At 47.6% G+C, this 11,731-nt stretch overlaps 3 protein-coding genes across 3 annotated transcripts; all 3 read right to left on the minus strand.

Moving 5' to 3' along the window:
* Window positions 1-499: 499 nt before the first annotated feature.
* On the minus strand, window positions 500-1,753 carry COCVIDRAFT_112274 (hypothetical protein; the record flags this gene model as incomplete). The annotated part of the gene is made up of 3 exons (XM_014696171.1): window positions 500-1,093; window positions 1,162-1,495; window positions 1,569-1,753. The coding sequence occupies 3 exons, from the start codon at window positions 1,751-1,753 to the stop codon at window positions 500-502; spliced, it is 1,113 nt and encodes a 370-aa protein (XP_014551657.1).
* Window positions 1,754-2,901: 1,148 nt separating this feature from the next.
* COCVIDRAFT_20111 (hypothetical protein) lies at window positions 2,902-3,658 on the minus strand (the record flags this gene model as incomplete). Its single annotated transcript, XM_014696168.1, has 2 exons — window positions 2,902-3,155; window positions 3,301-3,658. The coding sequence occupies 2 exons, from the start codon at window positions 3,656-3,658 to the stop codon at window positions 2,902-2,904; spliced, it is 612 nt and encodes a 203-aa protein (XP_014551654.1).
* A 2,039-nt stretch (window positions 3,659-5,697) lies between these two features.
* COCVIDRAFT_30820 (hypothetical protein) lies at window positions 5,698-11,496 on the minus strand (the record flags this gene model as incomplete). Its single annotated transcript, XM_014696172.1, has 4 exons — window positions 5,698-7,071; window positions 7,163-7,372; window positions 7,520-8,421; window positions 8,514-11,496. The coding sequence occupies 4 exons, from the start codon at window positions 11,494-11,496 to the stop codon at window positions 5,698-5,700; spliced, it is 5,469 nt and encodes a 1,822-aa protein (XP_014551658.1).
* Between the last annotated feature and the right edge of the window lie 235 nt (window positions 11,497-11,731).

The following is an 11,731-nucleotide window of genomic DNA, read 5'->3' on the forward strand; positions in this document are numbered from 1 at the left end:
TCTTGAAGAGTAGTTCGAGGCACGTTATAGATAGAAGCAGCACGTCTTTGGCTTTTAACACGTTTTAATTGGATATCAAAAAGAGCAATTTGAAGATCTGATTCAGAGTATAAAGTTTGAGAGTTACGTTGTTGAGTCNTTACGTGTTATAGTGTTGACGTTAACGCGTCGGAGCAAAGTGGCCGACTCGCTTGGGTGGCCGACTCGCTTGTGAACTACGTTAACTTATAGATAAGATAATATATAAATTAAAACTATTAAACTCTTATAAAGTTTCTAAATAATAGTAATACTCTAAGATAGATACTAATGCGAACGTTCTAAGTTATAAATTAAAGTAAAGTAGTGCAGAGTAATATTAAAGTACTGCTACAAAGTTCCGAATTTGAAGAAAGGTAGAATAATATCTCGGAAAAGAGTGTATGTATTGACTAAGACCCCTCTGACCTACCCCCTACCTTCTAAGCCTCGTGATCTTACGAAGAGTTGCTGATAATAACTAGAATCGAAAAAGCTCCCATATTCCTACACCGCTGTAACTTCTATTCTGCGACCCTAAGAGTGATCCCTCTACCGAAGCGATGTAACGCGCGTAGTTGCTAAATTCAATCTGAGGAGCTCCAGTGGTAACGTTCGCCGTCAAGATATCTCCATCATCTAGCTTATAGTATACTTCCAACCCTTGTGCTCTTCCGGTCGTGTTTGTAGGTGGATAGGCACTGTTTTCACCCCATGGCCTAACGGAGTGTCGGCCTTCCGCACAACTCGCGAGCTGTAAGACACCGTTCTTTGACACGTATCCAGAAGTGTATTCGTGACCATCGCGCAGCATCGCATCGAACCAGACAAGCGTATAAGGCCCAACGATCGCATGACCCCAGTACCAGTTTTGCACAATCGATGCGAACGGTACGTCACCCCAATTCTTATCGTGGTATCCGACACCATTGTATTGTATCTCTTCGCCGCGGAGAGTAAGGGAGACGGCGGCATGCGCACCAGGCAAGATGTTCGCCCAACCGACGTGCGGTGTTATAAGCTCGGTTTCACCGGCAGACGAGTTCGTGCCACAAGGAAGGTGACCTGGTGCGGTCTGGATGTTCCATGTCAGTCTCGACTTCCATCTTCCAGTATTCGCATCAAAGGTTCTGCTTGACTTACACTTTCAAAGGTGATGCTACCGAAGATTTCATGCTTAGCATCGTTGATCGAGATCGTATACTTTGTCCCACCCTCGGTACCAGCGAACCGGAAACCGGTCGTCTCCCAGTCGCCGTAAATCGAATTGTTAGAAGTATTGATCACTGCGCTTGCATTCGCAGATGCATCCGACTGTATGTTGTATACAGTACCGTTCTTCATCGTGCCAGTTACCTGCACAGATAGAGTGTTCTCGGTCGTCACATTACCAAGGAAACCGGTAGGGCCGCGTTCGAAGAAGACTACTGTGATCGTCTCGTTGGCGGACGAGGTCGAAGCAACGTCAAAGTACCACCTAGAAGTCCGAGCATTAACAAGGGATCTTGCGAGGATCCTTGTGGAAGGTCTCAACAGGGGCTTCAACTGACCAGTCAAATGTAGAAGCGTTGACGCCTGGGGAAATTCTTGGTCTGTCAATGTTTTCACCAGTTGACACAAACTGTGCGGATATTGGGCCATCGTGCAGCTCGTTGGGGAAGTAGGAAGTGCTGGAAGCTGCATTCGCTGAGAGGCAGAGAGTAAACGAAGCAAAGAGAAGTGACTTGGAGCGCATGATGATAGAAACTGTATGAATAATGGAGGAAAAGCTGAAATTGCCGTAATGGGATGAGGAGGTCTTCAGGCTTCTCCGCTCATCCTTTATATGGGAGTTCTAAGTTATTAAAAATGAGATGTGAACTCAGTCCGAATGAAGCTAGCAATGTGCAGAGTCGTGAGGACCAACATGACAACGTTGAAGCCCCCATCGCACGCGTCGCAGTGCTGAACCTCTACACAGCCACCTAACAGCGGCTTAAAGAGAGAAGTGATCCGATTAAGTATAGCGTTGCTCGATGATTGCGTGGGCAATTACTAAGCTATGGCTGTGGGCCTTGGTGTGGAAGTGGTGACCAGAGCGTTGACCGCATCCGGTAAAGTAACCGCCCGAGTGAGATTGAATCTGTCGGTTCGAAGGCGCAGTCTATCACACATTCCATACTGCATGGATTCGGACGAACAGGTATTATTGGACAAGGGGATGATTGGACACGTCGGGAAGTGATGTCTTAGATTCTTTGTTACGTCCTAGGGTAATGATCTTGCACATTCAAACGCACATTAGCGAAGGCTTAGCAAGAGGCGCCGAGCGATCTCTATACGATCTGCAAAGTTGTGGTCATTGTCAAGATGAGAAGCCGGCTTTGGAGAAGAAGCTGGCTATGGCGGTCATTGCTGTCGCAAGCACACCTGTCTTGAGGGAATAGGTTAGCTATAGTGTTCTCGGAGGACTATTCAGCGTCGGAGACCTTGGAAACAAGTAGAGTGTTTTGTATATTCTATTTTTGGTTAGAATTACGAGCGCTTAGTGTTAGTATGGACGCCGCACCCCGGCAGTGCCATTCTATGTACTGCATGTTGCCCTGAAGGCTGTCCGTGATATAAAGCGTTTTGTTCTCTTGGCTGCGAACGCGGGTCGCCCTCAGTCTACATTGAGGCTCGAGCTATGAGAACTACCTATGATTGCATTTGTATCATTTGAATGTGAGGGGAACCCTATTAGTCCAATCATGTTCAGTATGATCTTCCAGGCTGGAGGAGGTTGTTGCGAGGGCTCGTTAGTTTTGGTGACGCGTGTTTGGACGAAAGGCAACCCCCGCTCGTTTTCGAAGGTGCGGTCCATCCTTTATGCATCGGAACGGGATGGATAATGAGATACATTATCTACGATCGCGAGAGTGGACTCGAGGAGTCCTCCGCCTCCAGCATCGAGGTCGCCGATGTGCGCACACTCCTCCGTTGTACCGCTATGGCTTCTGCTGCGTCCTTCTGCTCCCTTTCTCGAGAGTTTCGCTTGCCACCTGACCCCAGAGTACTCTCGCATGAGAGTCTGAGGATGTCCAAGGACCAATGCACCCCATTTGGGCCCATTGAGGATGTTTCCCTCGCTGTACAGTTGATGCCGTGTAGATGCCGCACTATCGAGTATCCGCAGAAGTGACCGTTGTATGGGTGCGATACCCCACAGACGTCTTGCACATACCTTCATGGTCCGAGACGAGGCGCGGTGATTCCATCATGAAGATTCGCTCTCTGCACAATTTCTCGCCAGTCCTCACCCACCTTTGGACCCCACATTCGCGATCTTGCGCCTCTGACGAAGCACATTGATAATGATGTGCTCATACCCATCCTCGAAGCGTGCACGAGAGGTGCTTCGCTGCGTTGACAGCATGCCCTGAAGCACGAGACCGAAATGGTGGGGTTGTTCGAGACCCCGATGCCCGTAGGTTTGACCTAGTCCGAGTGATCTGACAGATAACTGGTAATACGAAAGTGTGTGATGGAGCTTTGCTAAGGGATCGCGGTGCGGAGATGGTATGCGTTCTGCGAGCACGTCGAACAGGTAGCAGTCAAGGCTTATCGACCGGGCCCAAGCCGAGGCATGCTTAGTATCCATGTAGCCTTGCCTCGCTCGCATGCTTGATGGTATAGCAATGCCTGATCAAGACGATCAAGCCACTAGAGCGCGCTTGGAGAGTATGGGTCGAGCAGTGCAACAAAGTCGTTATGTAGTGTCTGTTAGAGGTTGATGATGCTTATAATTTTTCCGCCAAATCTACCGGCTGCTCTGAACAGTCTTCGTAGGTCGTGACGGCAGCTTCGCATTGTTGTTGGGCTTGTTCGGAGAACGTGGCATCTTTGGTTCGAGAGTCGTCGGCTTCGCACGTCATCGAGCCAGCTGTATAGAGCCTTTCTGCACGTGCGCTTTTTTCTCGAAACAGTCCAAACAGTCCAAACTCGATGATGGTCGTCGGTCTGGCCGTGCAAAGTAGGCGCACTTCCTACACAGCGACGCTCAATCGCCTCCATCATAACTGTTAATTACCTAGTGCGTTCAAAGCGCGTGAATTTTCTGCACTAGACTATAGATTTACAGCTAAATTAGGGTACGTTTAGACATTTATTCCGTAAGACGCAAAAATCCCGGGAACAAAACGACAGATATTTAGGGTTTCTCCCAGGACAGAACCCGAAATGGGTTTTGTTCCGTCGCCCATTAATAGAGATAGGGTGCGTAATTATCCGATTAGGATGAATCGGGGTCAAATCCACGTAGCATCATATACTAGGCTAGAAAGAAAGAATAAAATAGATCTAGAATCATTTAAGTCTATTTTATAAGATAAACTAAAGAATTTTTTTTCTTCAGAACTCTTTTAACCTTTGCTCTATTTTCAAGCTTCATGTCTACTCCTTTCTTAGGGTCTATCCAATCAGGCTACCTCTGAGTCTATAATAGAACAAGCAGTCACCTCTATATCCTAACACTATGTCTGTGCGTCAGAAAGGAGGTACAAGCAAGCAGGGAAGGAGTCTGTGACCATGATCGTTTAGCAATAGAAGGCACTGGGTTCTATTGCAGTACGGAGTACCTAAGACGATCGCGGTGGATCGTGCACGGTGACTAACCATAGAATCCGGGTGTCTGCTTAAGCACCCAGATTCTGCTAACCACCTGCTATATACCCATAATCTGACAGCTCGTTTAATGTCCTACGCATTCCTATATGCCTCTAAGTGACACTACTACCGACACTGATCTGAGTAGTCTTGCCTACGCCGTTACAATAAGAGGTAGATTAATATAAATAAGAGGTTACTATTAGCGTAGCGTTCGTATCGGCGCTATATTCCTAAGAGCGGAAGGTTTTTATAAGCGTCTCGTTCTTAGATATACTAAGTTTCTTAGAACACTTAGTTTCTATAGTTATTCCGCCTTCCTACAGATTACTTGTTAAATAAACATAACGGCGAAATATCCTCTCTATCTTGAGGCTAGTCATAACACAGAGAAGTATTAGCATCTAACCCCGTGTAACAATATGCCTAGGGGGAAATCTACGTAAATTAAGATTGAGTATAGTTATACTTGATAACTACTTTCTTCTTAAGCCTAGTAAGGTTTATAATACAAGGCTGGCGATCTACTTACGTAGTGTTTTCTACGCGTTAGCGGCTTAGTATAAATTTATTAATAATAATAATAGCTATAGCGCGTTATAAAGAGAGATTCGCGCTTTATTTAAGAGCTTAAAGAGTAAGCTATATTTAATATTTATAAGAAGACTATAAGTGCTGTAGTTATTATAACATTAGTAGGTAGTAGGGGTTTTAGTAGAGTCTTAGCAAAACTATCACACGAACCCGTGAGTCCCACGAACCCGTGAGGTACGTTATAGATAATCCAATCTGGCGACATTCTCACTATGTGTTGGTAGGTCTCTGGATAGAAACTTTCTATAGCAATAGACCATTCTCTGGGTGGCTACTTTTATTTTAGGGGCCGGAAGTTCGCGGAAGCTTACCGAAGTCGACGCCATACCCAACCAAGGTAGACAGGCACTGGTAGGTGAGGTTAGGCAACAACGGGAGAGCGATAGGGACAGATATGCATATTTGGGCAGATAGATTGGATCTCCAGGGAGATAGGCTTGAGCCTCCTTACATGAAGACTCCCTACTTTTCGTTCCGAGTCTTTGGAAACAGCACTTTCTCTTTCGCCTTTACCTCATTTTCATGCTTCATCTTTCGTTCGTCTCTGTCCTCAACGATACTATGCATCTCTTCCGCTTTCTCCTTTTTTCGTTTGTACTCCTCTACTTCCGCCTCCTTCTTGATGACCTCTTCCACCCGCTTTTCAATCTCTAGTTTGTCATTTTTCTGCCGAGCGACAATGAGTTCCTGGTACTTCGTTTGATACTCGGCTTGGCACGCATTAAGATCATTTCTGGCTTTGGCTACTTCAGCCTTCAGTTTCGCAGCCTCGTTGACTTTGGAAAGTTCCGGATATGCTTTGGCTTCAAGATGTCCTTTTACCCAGAGCTCTACAATGTCGTGTCTCTTGAATAGAAGGCTGCTTACATACCGTGACATGCCCTTTTCCAGCAAGCCGTCTGGGAACTTGGCAAGGTCGCCAGGATTGAGATTGTTCATAACGTCCGAAATGGTACTTCCGCCGAGCAATGTCTTCTTAAACAATGCTTGTATATCCGTTGTGAGACTCGTCTCAGCTTTGAGGATCTCGAACAGCTCGCCAGGTGTGTTTTTCTTCAAGTCCCATCCTTTACTATTTTTATCGACCAATTTCTCCACTGCTTTGCGCATTGCGTCGATCTGGTTGCGATCTTCGCTCTGGAATACTGTCTGGTCGAGGTCTGTCTTCACAGCATCGCAGACTTTCTCTCCAGCGGGATTCGAGCTCACATCTCCCAAACTTTCGATTGGTTGCCCTATCATGACCGAGGCTGAGTTGAAGCTGCCTTCGTAGCCAGCAATTCCCGGCGCTTCCTTCACAACAGGGCTTTTCACACCCGTTTCCAGTTCAGCCGGCGTCATCCTCATCATCTCCTCCAAGGTAGCCTTGTGAACGATCACCTCTGCCTTCTTAGTCATTTCTGGGTCATACTTCGTAAATGCCTGTCTCAAAAACACCAAAAATGGAGTTACGATGTCTGTTGAGGCCAAGAACCGACGAATGAGCGAAAGGTTCTCCGCGTGGCGATCATCATTCGTTATCACATGATCTAGTATGACGCGGTCCACAGTTTTACCAGTTTCGATGGCCTTGTGCGCAAATGGCATTGTTTCCTGCGCTGTATGGAAGACATATGGGGCCATTGTGGCGTTGATGTAATCATTGAAATACGACGCGTTCTTACCGATGCTCGTGTGGCTCACCATGATCTCTTCGGGATAAAGTGGATCATAAGAGAAGCACCATTCAGCCGACTGCGCAAACGGATGATATGTTTCATCGACATTGGCGATCACGACCCGGACGATGCTGCCGTCAGGGTATGTGCGAGCGGGCCCACAGTCTCTCAGAGTGATCTAGACCATCTCATCAGCATCAAGCCTATATATGCTAACGATTGGGTAGCTTCCGCTTTGTTGCCAACACTCAATGGAGATGATGGCTTACCTGAGCAGCGCCACCTAAAAGGCCGGTGTAGCCGGTTATATCCTTGGAACCAGTCGTAAACCCCTGCTCAGTTTGCATGATTTCTTTACTGTGCTTGAGCATCCACTCCCATTTGTCCGTGTAAGAATATTCGCGATTGTATTCTTTCGCTTGTTCTGGGCTGATCACATAACTTGCCGGAGACAAGGATTTGACTGCAGTCAGTGCCACCTACATTATGGGTTATGTTAGCACTTAGATCAAATCCACAAACCCCCGCTAACGATGCATGCAGTGGAAGGAACCGGTCGTAGCACATGCAATAAAGCCCACGACTACCAACTACATGGACAGCAAAACCATGGTTGGGGCACTTACCGGGCCATTCTCGATGAAGGTTTTCGCATTTTCAAACTTATGCACAGCAGTAATGCTTGTGTAGTGGCCTTTCCCATAAGTCGAATTGTCGTCAGGTCCTCGAAACATTACTTTGGTGCGATCATCTGGGAGAACGTTGAGCCGCTTCAGATTGACACGGGCATTCCTATGCCACTCGCCTGCACTAGACACGATATCATCGTTGCTCATGGCGTTGAGTTCTTTAGCACCGACCTCTGGATCGCCTGCCCATTTCCCGTGCCGAGACTTTGTGAAGTCATTGTGCCTCAGGATCTCCTGTCGCCGGCCACCTCGAAGAGGCTGAAGGAGTTTCTCAAAAATCGTGCTGGCTGAGATTCCCCCAGGGAGAAATATTAGGGCTTCGTTATGTCCAAGGGGCCGTGCAAGGGGTGGTTCATCCATTACTATTGAGTATAAGTGGATTTTGGTCACATCGGGGTCCTTGGCCGAGTCCGCGTCAGCTAATTCCGGCGCATTTGCATCCAGAGTTGTAGGAACAAGATGCAACATCGCAGGGGATACCGGTTTGCGGCTCCGATGTGAAACATTCATATGCAATTTGATCTCCGTGACAGCACTAAAATCGTACGTTTGCTTGATGTTCTCCCAGTCGCTGATCTGGAACAACCATTGGGACATTGGCGACCTGATATGGCGATCGAAAGTATGTAGATCACCTTCTTTGTCCTTGTATTCCATATGGCAGACCGTTTGATTGTCGAATATGTGTATGTCTGTCTTGCCGCCTTCGTCAATATCAGCTATTAGACTGAAGTTTGTCTCATCAATGTTGAAACGGATCTCTTTCTTGTCAAGATGGTAGACCGAGCAAAATCCTCCTAATGTGACGCCTATTTTTATTGCCTCTTTAGCAGCCTTGTCTGTATCGAGCATCGTCGTGTCAGTCAACATTATCCGTAACATTATCTTTACTAAAGTGCTTATTTCATGATCTCTGGAAGGGTGGGCTTACCTCTGAGCTTTATGCCTGGGATTTCAAAGCTGCACTGCTCTAGACGCATGTCATACCAGTTTGTGTCTACTTTGAAACGCTTGTTTGAACCGGAAACATAACAGAAATTGAATTTTCCGTTATTTTTAAGATCAGAGATACGTTCTGCATCCTTGGCCTCGGTGAAGGTAAATGGAGGGCTCATATCATGGGTTTGAACAGGGTTACGATTCGCCAAGGCTTCATAGCCAATGATGAGTTCTGCCATTGCCTGCTCCGCATCAAGTTGGAATGTAGAATCATTCACTATATTGTCGAAAGATCCTAGGTCAATGTAGTTGTCCAAGATGTTGCATCGCGTTAGTGTCGCTGCATTCCAGGCGCGCACAAGATTCAGCAAGTTAGAAGCCATTTCGTTGGTTCGCAGAGAATAAACAGTGCTGCAGATGTCGAAGGCTTGTTCGAACGCAAGATCCGAACCTGCTTGGATCTCCTCATCATAATTCAAAATGTAGCTGTCGGCTGCACTTTCCAGCAACAATATGCGTTGCTGCTCCACGCTGTTCTGCTTCAGCTTAATGACTGAGCGATTCAAAAGATCTGCCTTGGCCACCAGATCATCAAACGCAGCTCGCGCGACGTCAACTTCTGCTTGCCCAGCCAGACTATGGTCGTTGAACACTTCATCGCAAAGCGCTTCAAATTCCTGTTTTGCCACAACAATCTTTTCGTAGGCTTTGCCTATATTATTCGCTGAGTCGGAGCCTTGGAGTTTGCGGAGCAGACCACTCTGATCCAGTGCACGATCGATTACCAAAACCTTGGAGTCAAGCTCATCGGATGACATGAGCACATTGCCGGACTCATCTTTCACATCGACGCTGGTAGTAGCGGCGGAATGAATGGCCGAACCTGTCTCTAATGCTGCTCCTATGAGCAAGGGGATACCGACTTCCGCATTAGCAAACATCAGACAGTTCCCAACAACACTCAGAACGCTCATAAGAGAGGAGCAGCTCGCAAGTTGGCTGGGCCTATGACTTTCGTAGAGCCCATCAAGCTTGGCCTGCGCAATTGTTTTTGCCTTCCCAACATCCGAGACTTGCCCTGGCAATGCTGCCAGCAGCTTTTCTCTTTCATCCTGGGCAGTTTTCAGATCACTTTTAGCGTTGGTTCTATAATTGACAAACTTCTGCTTGTCGATTCCTGTATTCTCCCTGTTCCGGGCAGCGAGGTCCAGCTGAGATTGTAGTCGATCTTTCTCCGCTTTGAGCTTCATTGTCTCTTCCAGACTTTGCAAAATATAAGTGAAGCGTATGTTAGCTTGAGGGACGTCGAGAAATCCACGGCCCGCTGTTGACGTTTGAGACTTTTGCACGTCCTCAAGCTGTTTGACCATACCCAGGCAGAGATTCAAGCTTTTCTCGAATTTTTTGACGGCAGTCCTGAGTCTCTTGGATGAATTTTGTCTCTTCTCTATTATGTCTTGCTTTTCCTTTTCGCTCTCTGACCCTTTTATGGGGTAATGTTGGCTGGAGTACTCGTCGATTTTAATATCTGAACCCCAGCAAGCGAGCGTGCGTTGACACATGCGATCGCGGAACGAGTCTTGACTTTTGGGTAAGATGTCGAAGCTCCCTAGAACATCTACCACAAGTTGGTCATGGTCGTGGTTGTCTGCAGCAGAAGGCTGCTGGAGACTGAGTTTTGATATTGTAGACTTCACCCATTGGAAGCTGGCTCCAAACCTCTGGAACCGCAGCTTCAAAAGCTCACCAACCGCACCATCTTCCGACGTGTTGTAGTCACCCAGCGGAGTTTGCAGACCGACCGCCCATTCCCACTCAAAGTTGAGCCTTTGCTGGACCATGAGAAGATGCGTGAGATCGATGAAAGTGCCCTCGTAGTTCTTGTTCTCGGTGGTCAACGAGAAACCTTGTTCTCCTGCTTCTCCATCTTTGCCAGGCTCCCCACTGCTACCAGATTGTTGCCATCCTCCGTGTTGTATATCGTCTTTCCAGGGTGCGGCAAAGGTCTCTATCCAATAGCCGGCGGTCCCGCTCTCTCCTCCTTTACCTGCATCTCCTCCGCGGCCTAGTTCCCCCTTGTTGACATTTTCTTCAACACTGACAGTCGGCGTACTGTCGCCATGAGTGGATCTGATTATTTGGGCTCCTCCATTACCCCCATTAGCTCCATTCTTGCCATTCGAGCCGTTCCCTCCTTTACCCGCATTGCAAAGGTCCGCATTTTTGTTATTATCTCCTTCGAACGGCGTAAAGAAACTCTTATTCGAATCGGTCATACCGTCACCTCCCTTGCCACCTTGTTGGCCCTTTGCACCCTTTCCTCCTTCTTGCCCCTGCGAATCAAATAGGACCTTCACATTTTCGCTCGTTCGATTCACAATCTCACCGAAGAAGACAATCGAGCCAGCATTCTTGCCATGAGCGGCCGTGAAGGTTGGGGTTACTCCGTTTGCACCTGTCTCGGCCATGTGGTTGTGATACATCATGTGGCGAAATCCACTGGGGTCAATCATTCCATAACTTTTCGTTTGCACCGCGTTCGCACCTTTGGCGGCAGTGTCCGTCGGGTCTTCAGGTGTCAGGGGCTCGCCGGGCCATGTGGTGAATACAACATCTGTTGTGCTTGCACTCTTGCTTGGACCGACGATGATCAGCCGCCGACAGCGTACGACAAGGTCTTTGCAGGCGAAATCAAATCTCGTGCCAGCGTACACATAGAGGTCTTCTGCATGGAGTTCGGTTGTTTGGTAGTCGCTTCGTCCTAGCCAATACCGTGGCCAGGAGACGTTGTCATCGTCCCGGTATTGCGCCGCGCCGACATGTGTTGACTCTGTCGACAGCAACGTGACCCCGCGGTAGGCGAACAAGATCTTTTGAATCGTGCCTGAAGAGTCTGTAATGGTAGTGGATAGTGGGCTTCTACCAGTCTCCGGCACATCGATATTGTCTCGCGTGGGTTTCTTTACATCTGCCATGGTAAGTCTTAGTCCCAGTCCCAGTGTCAAGATCAAAAGGCCAAAGACTGCTTTCTAGGGAAATAAACGACTTCAGGTAGACAAATTCAAACACGAGTTGTCTAGCATTACGAGTGGTCTTGTGAGTGCCAACTAAATACTACTCAACGTTCAGTTGCTATACAATCAACTATCGGCTGCAATGCCTCGCAAAAAACGTGGCCAGCCAGCCACTCACTTCCCGTATAATTCTTTC

The sequence above is a fragment of the Bipolaris victoriae genome (genome assembly GCF_000527765.1).
Source record: "Bipolaris victoriae FI3 unplaced genomic scaffold scaffold_131, whole genome shotgun sequence".
Lineage (NCBI taxonomy): Eukaryota > Fungi > Ascomycota > Dothideomycetes > Pleosporales > Pleosporaceae > Bipolaris > Bipolaris victoriae.